The 15,719-nt window shown below is 41.8% G+C and overlaps 1 protein-coding gene across 3 annotated transcripts; it reads left to right on the top strand.

The window, feature by feature from the left end:
- The first annotated feature begins 1,814 nt into the window (after positions 1 to 1,814).
- On the top strand, positions 1,815 to 14,625 carry LOC311064772 (protein FAM171B-like). 3 transcript variants are annotated; one of them, XM_084084714.1, is made up of 9 exons: positions 1,815 to 2,087; positions 7,221 to 7,454; positions 8,059 to 8,151; positions 8,892 to 9,050; positions 10,007 to 10,177; positions 12,420 to 12,536; positions 12,966 to 13,089; positions 13,199 to 13,337; positions 13,464 to 14,625. In XM_084084714.1, the coding sequence occupies exons 1-9, from the start codon at positions 1,928 to 1,930 to the stop codon at positions 14,115 to 14,117; spliced, it is 1,851 nt and encodes a 616-aa protein (XP_083940840.1). In that variant the 5' UTR covers positions 1,815 to 1,927; the 3' UTR covers positions 14,118 to 14,625. The 3 variants fall into 3 exon arrangements, with proteins under 3 accessions (XP_083940840.1, XP_083940839.1, XP_083940838.1); XM_084084713.1 differs by having other exon boundaries at positions 13,461 to 14,625; XM_084084712.1 differs by having other exon boundaries at positions 13,199 to 14,625.
- Positions 14,626 to 15,719: the final 1,094 nt, after the last annotated feature.

Genomic DNA, 15,719 nt, shown 5'->3' with positions numbered 1-15,719 from the left:
AGGGCATATGTAGGTCTGGGTGATTGGGGAAGGGCATGCACCTGGGTGGACAAATGTTTTTTTGTTTTTTTTTACCAGTGCCAGAGGCACAGTGTCAGATAACAATGCCATGGAAGAACCTGTTTATATATGCACATTTCTTGGATCAGTAAATATACTAAAATGACATTCAACCAGTGGACAATGTGTTCTTTAGGCCTGCGTACAACTTAAGTCTCAAGGTGCATCAGTGGATTTTTGTTGATTTGTTTGGAACCAACGAAACGCCATTACAGATACTTTTACTTAAGTGAAACATTTGAGTACTTTTCCCATCACTGATCATAGCTGACAAGTTAGTTTACCTTCAGATGCTCCTCTCCGTTTTCAATCTCTTCTCTGGTGAGGTCGCTCATCACAGTCATCCACAGTTCTGGTTGAGAGTTTTCTGTAACCTGTAGTACTTTTTTTTATGTTAAATATTCTTCTGCCTGCACATACGTCATGTCCTAGTATGAGCGAATAGGAAGGTGATCAACGTCACGTGATTCCCTTGTTTGACCCGGCAAAAATTCGGATGTCTCAAATATTATGATTATTGTCAGAAGGGCGGAAGGTTTAGAATATTTGGCAGTCCCATTTTTCATTTTTCACAAGATAGGTGCAGGCTCACTGTTTTTGCTTTAAGAAGATAGACATTATTTCCACAGTGAATACATGATTCCAATTTCCACTGAAAAACCAAAACATGTAAAAAAGAAAAAAACCTTCCTGGTCAAACGCACCGACGATACAACAGCGCCACCCACCGCCCACACACAGTAAACATCAGATACATTCTACACATTTTCTCCTGTCATCATTGGACAGGACTATTATGACAAAAACTGTGTATTGAAGGCAGACATAATATCATTTATAACAATGTCATTAATCCATTCATTCTACAGTGATTCACTAGTGATAGGCCTACTTTCTTTGTCAAGCAATCACACTTTATACTTTGCTCCTTAGAACTTTAATGGTAGTACACTGTTCATAGCTGACCATAACCTGGACCATGTCAGCATTGTACTTTAAGCACCTTTGCCTGAAACAGAAAAAAATATAACACACACACACACACACACACACACACACACACACACACACACACACACACACACACACACACACACACACACACACACACACACACACACACACTTAAAGTACTAAAAGTAAAAGTACTCAGTATGCAGAATGTCCCATTTCAAATTTTCTAAATGTATAAAAATCTTTTGGAAATGGCAGATCTACAAGCTCACAACGCGTCTCCATGCACCAAGCTTTAAAGCTTATAGATCGGCTATTTTTCAAATAGCCAAAATATATATAGAGCTTAAGTGGTTAATGTATGTTTAGTAATACAAATCTAAATCTTCAAAGTATTAAACTAGTAACTTAAGGCTTCAAATAATTGTAGTGGAGTAAAAAGTACAATATTTGCCTCTGAGATGCAGTGGAGTAAAGGTAAAAGTATTGAAAATTTGAAATACTCCAGTACAAAATTGTACTTAAGTACTTGTCTTTCTTGAGTAAATGTACTTTAAACCACACACACACACACACACACACACACACACACACACACACACACACACACACACACACACACACACACACACACACACACACGTACGTATATAATATCACCCGTCTTCTTGTTACAGCCAGAGCCGTGGTTACAGCCCCCGGGCCAAAGGGGGAGGGGTTTGACTGAGGATACAGAAGTCTTGTCACCCAGTGGGTGACAGTCAGCAGGGTGACAGGCAGCAAAGAGTTGAAGATGGCGTTGGAGCAGTAGTACGCTAACTGACCGCACATTGGAGCAGCAAGTTGCGAAGGCAATCTTTGAAGTTACTTTTCTTGTGCAGACCTTCAGCTGCTGGCACATTTACACAAAGTCATGCGACAAGTAACATTATTCTGGTTATCTGCGTTGGTTTTATTGGAGGCTGTAACGGCGACTAGCGAGGATTCTAACCGCACTGGACGCGCTGTGCATCGTAATGATGGGAACCAACATCAGCACCAGCACACAGAACTAGGCGTTGATCCGTCTGCAGGTTTGTAGCCTCTATACAGTGGTTCTCAAACGTTTTCATGTCAAGCATCCCCAAAATTAAATGTATTTGGCCGCGGACCCCCCTCTCAAAAATATTGTTCCAGGGACCCCCAGAAGCAAAGATTTGAGTTAAAAATGTTCGCTTTTGAAAATGTATATATTCAAAGATTTGCACACATTTTCAAGATTTTTCAAAAATAGCATACAAGCTCATAGCGTGGCACTCGCGCTATGATAGTTAAAGTGGTTAAAATGATTGTGACGCTATATTAACTACTTTGGCTGGGGACCTCGAGTCCTGGTACCCCCCAAGGACTCCTGGGGGTCCCCAGACCACACTTTGAGAACCAATGGCCTGGACCAGTGGTTCTCAAACTTTTTCGTGCCAAGGCAAGGACCCCCAAACATTCCTGTCCCCTGGCTGTAAAGTAGGTGGTGGTGAGTCACCACGGTGACAGAGCGTCTTTCATCTGTTGGTTTCCCACCGACCGCACATGAAGAAATAACAGACACATAGGATATGGGGAAATGACAGTTGAAGAAAGTGGGACAGTAGTGTAAATATGTGGTGTTTTACTTTACTTAATGCATGTACTGTAGGCAAAGCCTGTTATTTGAACAGAGACATCTAAATTCAAAGTAGAGAGTCATATGATATGCACACACACACGCACACGCACACGCACACGCACACACACACACACTTTTCATTGCTTGTTGTTTACAGCACGCTGGGGAGAGGAGCTGAATGGAGGGATTTGTGACTTCCTATTTACACAGTTCATGACTAATTCATGATGCGTAGGAGACTGAGTAGGAATACATTCCCATTCTTCACCACATGATGATGATGTAGCAGAGTGATTCTCCAACTTTTACATTTCAAGAGCCCCCAGTTTGGTATTCATTAGGGCCTTGTACCCCCATAACTCTCAGAGTTACAGAGCTGTACTAAAACCTAACTATCAATCATTTAGATGGGGACCCCTCAAGGACCCCTGGGGGTGCCGCCCGGACACCACTTAACAGCTGGGGCCGCACCAGTACAGGAGATGAAGTAGTGCTTTAGTCTAGAAGTTATATATTTTGAGCCACGTACCCCTCTGCTGCCACAAATTCAAGTCCCAGCACGGCCATCTCACCTGTCTCACCTGTACATGACGTTGAACGGTAGTGTCACTCGTCGAAAATAGCAGGTCTAAGCTCACGACAACGTGTCGCAATGTGACAATTGTCTCACACTGTCATCTTTCACTGTCAGGGAGGCTCACTACCCACTCTCTTCTGAACCCTGCAACAGTAAATGAACAAAAGCCACCTTTCTTGTACCAGATGGTCAGTTCTTGCATGCTGAGATAGATTAACAATCTCTATTTGTTTTCCACATAATTTAAACTAATAAGAGAAACATCATGGAGTATAGTCATTCTTTGAAAACAGGGCTGCTCATATGGTCAACATGCTCCCCCCCCGCCCAATTTCCAGGCCCAGACCTGTTAGAATCCTTTGTGTCAAATCTCTGCTGAAATTGTTATTTGCTGACCTGTGCAAGAGATGCTTAGGCCGATTTGTTCGACATGCCAAGGGGGGTGACGCATGTTTGTCTGATGGCAGAATGCATGGCCTAATTCCAACACACACCACCCACCCAAACATGCGTGCGCGCACACGCACGCACACACACACACACACACACACACACACACACACACACACACACACACACACACACACACACACACACACACACACACACACACACACACACACACACACACGTATAGGCTGCGGGCCATCAGAGATAAGTCCCTGTGGGACCATCTGTTTGTCCTGACTGGGGGTCTCTGAGAATTGACCACTCAACACGATTCTGTTCCTTCCTGCCTGGCAAATCAACAGTGTTATTCTCCAAAGTAAGCTGTCCTAGAATATTGTTGCCTTCATTGCGAGTTGCATTGCAAGAATTGATAATATCAAGCTTCTTAGAGCCAAGTAATTATCGATTGAAGAGTGTGTACCCTTGATCACATTCATATATATGATGATACAAGTAATCTATTCTCTATTATTCTAATCTACAATCTATCTCTACAGGATGTTTTACTACTTAAGCCTGATGTACTGTATGCTTCATCATATTGTGTTGTGAGGCAAAAGTCGCAGATCTAAAAGCTCACATAGGATTGACAATTATTGACAATTGTTGAAAAACATTGCCTATAATGACATAAATAGGGACGCTAGGTTGAAAGTAAGTAAGTGTCCTGCCTTCCCGAGCCATGTGGCCCATGATAGGTCAGAAGCTTATCTCTTGTTTCTGTAGTGTGAGGTGGCTTGTTGTACAAGAACATCCATCCCCCAGCCATGATGTACAAGTACACCCCCCTTAACTATTCAAAAATAGCAGATCTACAAGCTCATAGCGCGGTACCGAGTGCCACGCTACGAGCTTGTAGATCTGTTTTTTTTTTTTATCGTGAAAATGTGTTATATATATATTTTCTTTTTTAAAGTGAACATTTGTAACTCAAATCATTGCTTCTGGGGGTCCCTGGAACAAACTTTTGCTTTAAAAATATATATTCAAAGATTTGCACAACATTTCAAGATTTTTCAAGAAATTGCAGATCTACAAGCTTGTAGCGTTGCACTTGGTGCCGCGCTATGAGGTTGTATATGCTATTTTTGAATAGCCAAAGAAATCTAAAAAGACACAAATGCGTTCCCGGATTGCATGGGTTAACATGTCATGACACTATAGTAGGCTATGTCGCAGGGACTTACCGCCAACCCAACCCTTGATGCTGAGTGACAAGCAGGGAAGCGTTGGGTCCCATTTTTAAAGTCTTTGTTATGACCCGGCCAGGGATTGAACCCCGACCTCTCAGTCTCAGGGCGGACACTCTAACCACAAGGTCATTGAGCAGGTTGGTTGAAAGTGGCTAATACAAAAAGGAAAAGAAAAAAAGGAATGTAGGAATCAGCCAGTGACATTTGCTCCAATTATTAATTAATCATAACACATATTCATGACGTCATGTATAAAGTTAAAGGCATTATATGCAGATAATTATGCATTATTTATAAGTATGTTTGTAATGCAATATAGACATGGGCTTAATAGGAAGTGTTACCCATTATTTCAAGGCTTCCATTGCCCATCCTCCGAGAATTGTCTCAGTGGCTTAAGACAACACATTTTTATTCTCTCTAATACTCTTTGTGATGCGGCTCACTCTGCCAAATGGGCAGATTACAGTAATCTGCCGTGGTTCTCCACTGGCGATTTATCAACCCCCTTCTGTTATGTTTGGCCAATAATGTCCAATGCACACGTATATAGTCCGTAGTACGACAATATCACTTGGCTTCGTGCTGGTGGAAGAACTAAAACTTCCACCAGCACGAAGAACTAAAAGAAGAAAAATACTGTGCTGAGAATTGCAGATTGGATTGTAGTTGGTAAAGGAAAGATACAATTGTCATACAATGGTGTATAAATTAACCACTTTCATGTCATTATACGTTTTTTCAAATATACATTTAGATTGATTGATTGAATACTGTATTTTCAGTTTGCAAAAAGTACAGAATACAGTTATACAATAATGCTAAAAGGATAACACAAAAAGCTCTGAGGGCTTGTCTCCATTACAAATACAAAATAGGGCTTAAGTGGTTAAGCATTACACTACCAGGGTAAGTCTTTAGTTTGTTTGAACAAAATTAATGCACTAATAGCAATGTACTACACACAAAAACAAAGAGACAGGACTATCATGTAGAAAAATTGGAATACCATGCCAGCTGGTAACGTAAATCCTTGATTCATGGTTTCCAGCAGGCTTTTGGCAGTGCTTTCAGCAGCCAGATTATAAACCATCACAGTACAGCCGAATTCAGCCATCAATCCCACTGTCAATGTTGCAGTGTCACGATTATGGTCAAAATGCCTATGATATGATCTGTTTTTACAAGGCCGTGTCAGCATTGTTACAGCATTCAGTCAGTAAGTCTAGTGTCAAAGGATCCAGGATCATGTATTGTAGCAAATTGTTATGTACTTGTATTTGGCAGAAAAAGCTTGGCTCTGACTATGTTCTGCGATGAACCAGAGCAGCGTGCAAGAGATTGTATGGGGAGTGCAATAAGGCTTGAATGATTATTAGCTGAGTATGATTGTGGAGCTGTGAGCTAAGCCCTATATACTTTGTTGTGTGACGAATAGCAAACATAGACAATCTGCTAGCTCACAACGCATCAACTCACATTGTGGTGCGTTGTGAGCTTTTAGATCTGCTATTTTTTGCCTATAATTACATGCCCAAAATAGGGACACCAGGTTGAACGAGGATTAAAGAAATTTGTTTGAATGAGAGAGTCAGCCTGATATGAGCTCAGCTGTACTGACTATTTGATGCATGCATGACTTCAGTACTCTGCCTGAAATAGCAGCACGACGCTTCATTTAACACATCAAGCTGACCGAGGGTAATAGCTGTTTGGAAGAGAGAGGCAGGCTATACTCACACGTGAGAGAAGTCCCACCACAATGTTGCACTGGTGATTGCTGACCAGTACGTGGGGCCCCACCGTGTCCGATTGCTTTGTTTCTTCACACAATTATTGATTTGCTTCTCTGTGTCATCCATGTATCAAGGCCTGTTATTATTCACTATACTACATTCAGCAATCTGCAGTGCTATACCTCATACCACAGAAGGGGTCGGTAGATCAACAGACCATGTGAAAAATCATCTGAGAATCGGTCATATGTGTTTAATTGGTGGTTTGGTTGGTGCTGCAGTAGGCCACCTGAACACCTGAAGTCATTCAAATAACAATATTGGAAAGCAATCTTTAGAAGCCAGCATGCTGGCAACAGTTTTTGAAATGTGCACTGAATTGCACGGATCATCCAAATGTGTGTGTGTGTGTGTGTGTGTGTGTGTGTGTGTGTGTGTGTGTGTTATGATTATATATGTATATACACTATATATATACAGTATATTATCTCATCATGTAAATAGCTTTTACCTGCTCCTTTACTCCATTTTGGTGTCTTATTTAGGGGGACGGTACTCAATTAGTCACTTGATTTAACCTCCTCATCCCTGCCTCATCCTCCTTCCAGGTTCTACGTTTACTCTGAAGGTCCAGGTGAGTGACGCGTTGAATGGCCACTTCCTGGACCAAGCCGTGGTGGAGGTATTCGTCGACTACGCCAAGACCAACACGGCTGTTACGAAGGAGGACGGTGTTGTGCTGCTTCACGTGCCCTACAGAGTTGGCCTGCCTGTTGCTATAGTAGCCAGCAGGGACCGATACATCCCCACAATGCTGCCTTGGAAAACCAGCAGAGTGCCAAGTGAGCCCACCCATTTGTGTGCGTGTGTGGTAGAAAGAGGAGAGTCGATGAGTGACTGAGTCAGTGTGTGTGTTTTTGTGCATGCTTGTATTATGGAAGTAGCCTTCTATGTCACATTGTCATCATGTTCTGTGGTCCATTATCAAACTTTCCTTGGATAGTGAACCTTAGCTTCCCTATTATGGTGCGAAAACATTTGACAAAAATAGCCAATCTACAAGCTATAGATTGGCTATTTTTGGTGAAAAGATTTGGTGTTGATGGAAAAATGTGTGGACCTAATATAGAGCCCTGGCGGTTCCCATTTAAGTACCGTATATAGGTTAGAAGTGGTTAGGTTGTATGACAACCATCAACCAAATGTCACCAGGTTGGAGATCTCTGAAGCTACTATTTGAACCCAGGCTTGTGTGTGTCTCTGTGTCATATTTATACATTATTCTCTTGAGTTACTCCTCTTAGGTGGTTAATGTGGTTATGGCAATGGTTGTGAATGGAGATCCTTGCCTCTGTAGAAAAAACAGTATGGAGGAAATATCATGCCACACTGCCATCTAGTGGAATTTAGATTTTTAATATGCAATCCCATTTCTCTTGATTGCAGTATTTTCATCGGTATCCCTGTCACTACTTGGCTCGAATCAAGGCAACATATGGCTCTTTGAAGACTCTGTGCTTATAACTGGCAAAACATCTGGTATGTGCAGTTTGGTGTTGTGATTGTGATAATTTGGCCCAGATCCCCACTATTTAGTTTCTGACCAGAAGAGATACATGTATGTATGTAGTCATGACAATACACTGCATGAAAACTTGAAAAACTTGAAGTAGAATAGATACCTCCGCCAACACGGCAACTGTCAAGATATGCCATTTCCACCTTAGACATGTGTGAACAATTTCTGCCTGGCCCTGGAATGTCACATTCCAGGGCCAGGCAGAACTTGTCCTTTGACCCTTTCAACCCACAGGTTATCCGTCCCACAAAGTGTTCACAGACAGACAGAATGAGGCTAAAACATAATCTCTGGTGGAACATGAACAATATGGATTGTAGCTTTAAGTGCTTAAATTAGTGTATTGTGTCAGATACACAAACTTCACGATATAATTCACGATATTGGGCCTACGATTACAATATGATATTTTAAGTTTTATGATTTTCTAATTTTAATAAACATTGCCCATCATCTCCAATGTGTGTGGTGGAAACTGAGTTAACAACACATTTAATAAACTTCATTTAAATAACTTTACTATCATATCAGAGAGGGTTGCTTGTAAATCCTTTGATGCAATCTTACTATTTGCTCATGCTATAAGATATATTGTGGCACGATATGATATCCCTAGTGTCTACCCCTCAATGTTTCCCTTAGTAAGTAATAAGACAGACTATTTTTCAATGGATTCTGTTGTGTTGCTTTTCGTCTACAGACGCCTCATCCCACCCCAGTGCTCGGTTTCCTAAGAAGCTATTGCAATTGACAGAAAGCAGTGATGTGGCCTCTCTCCAAGCGTACCTCACCATCCCCAAACTATCAACAGCGGAGAATGCCTTTCTCAACACAGTGGGTGTTATGAACAGACAATCAGGTGAGTGTGTGAGAGATAGACAAAGAGAATACTGTAGGTGGTCTTAAGCCTGATTTATACTGTACTTGTTGTGTGCCGGTGTCGCGGACGGAAAGTAGCAGAACTACAAGTTCACAACGTTGTGATCTTGCTGATCTGCTATTTTCATTGTGTGACAAGATGCACAACCAAGTTTAACTCAGGCTAAACCATTGAGATCCTGGATGTGCAGTTACAAAACCTTTTTACAAGGGGAGGAAGTAGATTGCTTTAGTCAGATTTAAGAGGGGGGGGGGGGGGGGGGACTCCAAGGAAAAAAGGTTGAGAACCACTGGTTTGTGTTGACCTAACGTTGACCTAACAGAAGAAGCTGTTGAGATGCCCATGATTCACAGTAAATACAATGCAGTTTACATAATCATTATGGAATCATAATGTTCCATGTAATTATATTGCAAGTGACATTTCAGTTTCTCTACTGACTGTAAACGATCACTTTAACGTATATAAAATCACCATTCCACCTATTACAAATAATTAAATGTCTCCCCACAACCCTCGGCTCGCAACCTCCGCTCCACAAACACTAACCTCCTCAAAACCCCCATGACCAAGCTACGTACCATGGGCGACCGGGCCTTCTGCTCGGCTGGCCCCTGACTGGGGAATGCCCTCCCTGACCACCTGAGAGCACCACAGTCTGTTGATTATTATTAAGAGAGGACTAAAGACCTCTATACCTTTTTAGCAAAGCATTTATTTTTAGCTACAGTGGTTTTACCTCTAGGCTTTATGCCCTAATGTTTTTAATGTTTTGTTATTATTATTATTATTATTATTATTATTATGGGGGTCTGGTTATGTGTTTTCAACAGAGCAAGGAACCAGAAGTAGTCCCATTGTATGGCAAGACGGGCGTTAAAATCACACTTTTAGTAAGTAAACTAAAGTTCTTTTGTTTTCATTTGCTTTTTAAGATTACACCAGCATTGAATTACGCCCTGTGGCAGCTGCCAGCATCCAGCTCTTCTCCAGAGAGACTGAGGTCCATATCAATGGCTCCATACAGATCACCCTCCCAGTGCTTGACAACTATAAACCCCGGGCCTCAAACGCTGTCCCAGCCTGGTTCTTCAACAGGACAACTGGTGCGTTCAAGACATGGTCAGAAACCCTGAAGTCCAAAATGTGTGATCACAATGGTGTGCTGTCTGCTTTGATTGTTAGATGCATGAGGTTTGCTACATAACACAATATATTATGAATTTTAGAAAGTTTAGACAGTCAAAGGAAGTATTTTGAAGCCGACAAAATACTCTGCAAACTTATCCAGTCCTAAGTCATCCAGGTTATATTTCAAAGGACCATTGTCACACAGAAAACTGTTACGCAGCAGGCCACATGACACCAGCTCGGTGGCCTTGTGGTTAGTGTCCGCCCTGAGACTGGGAGGTCAGGGTCATACCAAAGGTCATACCAAAGACTCCAAAGACCAAAGACTCTGAAAGAGGTTGCATACAGTGGAAAGTCCATGGAATTGGACTGAATTGGGTGATTGACCTATCTAACGATGAGCAGCCTGAATTTCTTCTATGTTGATGTATTCATGTTTAAATTATTGGTGTTGTTACGATTCATAGCCCCAAGGCAAATACTTATTAAAGGTAGGGTAAGTGATATTTTTGGGTTAAAACAAAAAGTATTTTGTTAAAAGGTTAAATCACTATATTCTGATAGTAATCATTGCTATAGAGTGTTTGTTCAGTAACAGGAGTCTCCCAGTCTCTCCAGCTCTTTAATAAACAGAAAATAAATGTTCCGGTAGGTGTCAAAATCTCAGCCAATCAGGAGAAAGTACCCATTTTTAAGCTTAATTTGTATAGTGTTCCAGTTCCAATTTTGTCTGCTCTTTTCTTAGTGTCATCACTTCCAATTTCACTTGCTTAATCTGTATCCTGATTGAGTTCTCTATCCTGATTGGATAACATTGGAAATGAAACTGAAACTGAAACGAAAATGCATTTTCTGTTTTATAAAGAGCTGGAGAGACAAGGAGACTCCTTTTACTGAACAAACACTCTATAGCAATGAGTACTATCAGAATATAGAGCTAGTTAACACTTATTTTAACCAAAGAAAATCACTTACCCTACCTTTAAGTGTCAGGCCTAGTGTCATTTGCATGGCCTTGAAAATCTCTGTCATGCTGCTGAGATGATTTTAAAGTAAAGGCGTGTGTAAATTGCTCCATGGCCTTGGAAATCCAGAGAAAGTCTGCAACTTTGAGACAAAGTTAATATTTATGTTTTAGCTATAGTACATTCACAGTAACTTTGCTTCTAAAAGCTTGATTTATACATGATTGCATCAAAAATATTTTGTAACTATATATTATTGCGACCGTAGGTCGCACTTACTATAGAAACCTGCTCCAGGTGTCCGTCCTGTCCGTCCGTCACTCCGTCACTCCGTCACACACGTCCGTCACACTTTTGCCCTGCTCATATCTCCGCACCCGTTGCCCCGATCCATGCCAGATTTTGCACACACACTCCTTAACTGCCAAACTACACCCTCCAGGGACCCCCAGCGGCCTCGGGGACCCCCAAGTGTAGAAAATGAGCACATGTGGACAAATTACCAAATGACCACCCCAACGGGGCTGCTCACGGGGCATTCCCGGGGACCACCCACTCCTGGTGCTCCAGAACGGATGCAAAAGTGGTGGCGCCCCCAGTGGAGGACCCCCTGCCACTGCAGCTCACATAAAATGCCGTAACTCGGGGGCTTGCCCCCCACAGTGTATACATGTGACCTACGGTCGCTTATCTCCCGATTAGGGAGTCTTACTGGTATATATAGTTCGCAACTAAGTATAAATCAGGTGTAGCACTAAAGGCTAAAATACATTGTTGCACAACAGAGAGAAGAATAAAGGATATATTGTCAAACGCTCACCCAGTAATTATTTTCAAAGACCGATGACTTTGCTGCGTTTGCAGCGATCAGTAATTTCAAAGCAATCGGGGTGGGAGGAAGGGGAGATATGTATGGGCATGATTTCAATCGATCCTAATTACATCAGAATGTCATTGTGTCGTAATATCATTAAATTAAATGTAATGTCATTTACACTTATGTCATAGGTGATATTCATTACTCATCGATTAGCTGTCACATCCAATTAACAATTAGACGTGAGACAATTATATCCCTTTTTCTTTTCTGTCACAACCCTTTCGGTTTGACAAGCTTTTGTCACATTTGTTTGTCAAGCAATATTGAAAGGGTCATATGACAAAGTATAAATTAGCCTAAAGGCCACCCGAAATGCAGGTCATTTTATTTAGACAGATGCTGTTTTAACTGTGGGTTTTCTTACATACGTAGGTGGGTGGATGAGGAAGGGCCTAGGAACAGTAAAGCAGCTGGAGGGTAAACTGCTGTGGAGCTTCACCGCTCCTCACCTTGGGTACTGGATCGCAGCACCACTGTCATCCACCAACGGTAAGCAGTCACATCTAGACTAGTGATTAGACCATAATGCCACTGATCATAAATATCTCTATAGTTGTTTCCGTTTATCATTACATTAACAATACATTGTAAGAGGGTGTGCTTATTGCCAAAAACAAAAGGTGACATAAACTGAAAGATAATCATCTGAACATAGAGACCCATCTTATTCTGTAGTAGCTTGTGAACATACTTGTATCATCATGTGTACAGTAGGGGAAAATATGCTGTTTTTGTGAAGTAATTAAACAAGATTGTTGGCACCTTTTTAGGGTTTAAGTGATTCATAAATAAATAAACAGTTTATTTGTTTTGTGAAAAGCCCAAGGACACTGTAATAGAATAACTCCAGAATAAAAACACAAAGCAAAATTATTAACAAAATTGATTGACTTCTTTTTTTTTACTGCGGTATTATAGGTTTCGTGGGCCATGCCACCCCCAGGGACTTAATGTCACAGCATTGGTCTTTTCTCATGGCTGTCCTGGGAGGAACGCTTGTCATTATCGTTGGCCTGTTGCTGGCTGTGTTGTGTCATCACAGGTAAACTAGCTGAAATCAGTTTGAGTAACTGGATACCCAGTGGTGCATATTTGTTGTTATTATGGTTTTGATGATTGTTATTATTATTATTCTCTACTCTATCTGGCAGAGGTTCCCTCAGGGAGACTAAGTCAAAGAGGATCCATGCTGATGGAATGCCAGTGTTCAAGAAAGACCAGACTACCTCGACTTACGACAACGAACTATTTGAAGTTTCTTCAGGAGTCTTGTGTCACCAAGAGGATGAGGTGAACCAGACATTCACAGAGAAAGACAATCACCATAATGACTCAATTCTTTCCAAGCACAAAGGCAATGAAATAGTTGGCCCCGAATGTGATAATCTGACCGCCTCAGATGTTGTTTCCCAGCAGATGAAAGTTCCCTTGTCTGTGGCGGATAATGTGTTTTTCTACAACCAACCTGTGGCCATCCTTCATGCCCCGACCTTCTTCCACTTGGAGGAGCAAACAGAGCTGTGGAGCAAGTCGGCCACCCTGCCGCGCGCCGCTGCCGCCAGTGCTGCTCCCGTCGAGCCGCTGAGCACAGACAACTTCACCCAGACTCTGGGAAAATGTCCCTCCTTGTCCCAGAATGAGACACGTGACACGGAGGGACAGACTGCAGGCCCAGAGGGGTCCCAGGCCCCATCTATCACTAACCTCTCCAGAAGCCACTTCAGCCTCCCAGAGTCTGTCTCGGAACCAGGCACAATGAAGGCGATTGGGGACAACAGGCACTCCTGCTCGGGTGCCTTCCCCGGAGAGCTCCACGGGAACATCCCTTCTCCCCTCCCTCCACGGGCGTGGTTTGTGTCGCTGGAGGGCAAGCCTGCAGCAGAGATTCACCGCAGCGTCTCAGAGCAGCAGAGAAGACAGAGGCCAGCAGAAAGCCGTGATACCAGTCTAGACTCAGGGGTGGATATGAGTGAACTGAACCAGACAGCTGGCAAAAGGACAGTAACTCTGGAACGCAAAGCCACATTTATCAAGAGCACACCCAGCAGCAGGCCAGCCTCCGACCAATGAAAATTGTTTCAAGCTGGTATTAAGCTTCCATGAAATCTTCCCTCTGGATATGTCCCCAGTGTATCTGCAGTTGCACTGAGACTATGTTCATGAGTTATACAGCTGTTATGTTACAGCGTGGAACATAATCTATATTTCATTGGTAAAACACCGGTATGGGTATACCAACATATACCTGTGTAACAAAATGTAACAAAGCCTCACAGTGAAAACTATATGGTTCATTCAATGCACTTAATGATGTTGTAAAGAGCCGTTGTTTGTGGTTGGATGTCAGGACATGCACAGACCTGGTGGCGGAGATAACCTTTCAAAACCTGAATGAGTACATTTTTAGGATACATGTGGAATGTTATGGATTATTTTTGAATGATTGTTAATGTATAATCCCAATTATACATTAACAATTACTATTATATCCCTGCTTGTGCAAACAGTATTGCATGTTTTGGTTTGACGTTTTAATGTTGAATTCCTTTCTCTTTTATTTAACAAATAGAACACTGAGTGTGATGTCAACATTTTGTTAAGTAACTGAAGATATTTAATATCTTCGACCCCCCTCATATACTGATACTAGCTGTCACAGAAATGCAATAAAAGCTCAAAGATGTTATTATGAGCGTCCACCTTAATGTGTTTTAAAATTATTTAACACAAGCTGTACTTAGAGAATTGTTGCTAAAATGAAGTTAGTTGCATTGTCCACTTTAATTACATTATTGTGCCACTTTTTTTTGTCCATTCACACACAAAAATATTGGTTCTTAACTTCTTATGCAGCTCTTTGGTGTGGTTGAGTTGCCATGCAGCACTGCTCCTGTACTAAGAACCTGCAGCTCCTGTATGGTTCTTAGAGATTCTCTTTTGGTTCTTCAGCAAAGTTTAGGCACATCTATTAGCTCTAAAGCACATTCAAGATGGGTGCTATGATTATGAGCCAAAGAAACACCGTACCATTTTTGTTTAGTGTGAGATAAGATCTATTGGACAACTCATTTCTACATGAAGTTCATGATACATTTGACCACTCCTGTAACTTAGATATACTCTCTTTGTTATCTTTTGGTCATCAGTTTCAAGTAGTGTCAAAATATGAGATGAGTTTCATAAGTCTGTCCAGCACAAACCCTATGGTTTGCAAAACAGACCACAGACCCATAGAGTAGACTATCATGCTGGGGCCCTTTAGTTTGTACTGTATGTATTTGTTAGATTGACTGATGAGCTGACTGATGTGCTTCCACTACTTTTAAGTTTCCAGTGAGACAGACAGACAGGACGGACAGGACAGACCAGACCGGACCAGACAGATCGGACGGACGGACGGACGGACGGACCGACCGACCGACCGACCACAGGTAAAGGGTAAAACTGGAAGCCAGAAAGCTGAGACAAAACAATGGTTTATGAGTTGTGTAGCTATCAACTGCAAACCTTTTAATGGTTTATGCAACACAGGCACTATAGAATTAAAGACAAAGTGATATCTTGAAATGGTACGTACACAAAGATATTGCAATGCAATGCTAATGTTTTTTATTCCAAATAAAAAAATCTCCTGCCCACTGCCACTATATACAACAAAACAGACATGTTCCC

The sequence above is a fragment of the Gymnoscopelus microlampas genome (assembly GCF_963454915.1).
Source record: "Gymnoscopelus microlampas genome assembly, chromosome: 17".
NCBI lineage: Eukaryota > Metazoa > Chordata > Actinopteri > Myctophiformes > Myctophidae > Gymnoscopelus > Gymnoscopelus microlampas.
Note: the sequence above shows the minus strand (reverse complement) of the source record. Positions and strands in the feature narration are given on the sequence as shown.

Excerpts from the sequence above, each read along its gene's own strand:
- LOC311064772 (XM_084084712.1), top strand. The coding sequence starts at position 1,928 with ATGCGACAAGTAACATTATTCTGGTTATCTGCGTTGGTTTTATTGGAG. Across the intron at positions 7,455-8,058 it reads GAAAACCAGCAGAGTGCCAA|TATTTTCATCGGTATCCCTG; the intron begins GTGAGCCCACCC and ends TCTTGATTGCAG. Across the intron at positions 10,178-12,419 it reads GTTCTTCAACAGGACAACTG|GTGGGTGGATGAGGAAGGGC; the intron begins GTGCGTTCAAGA and ends TTACATACGTAG.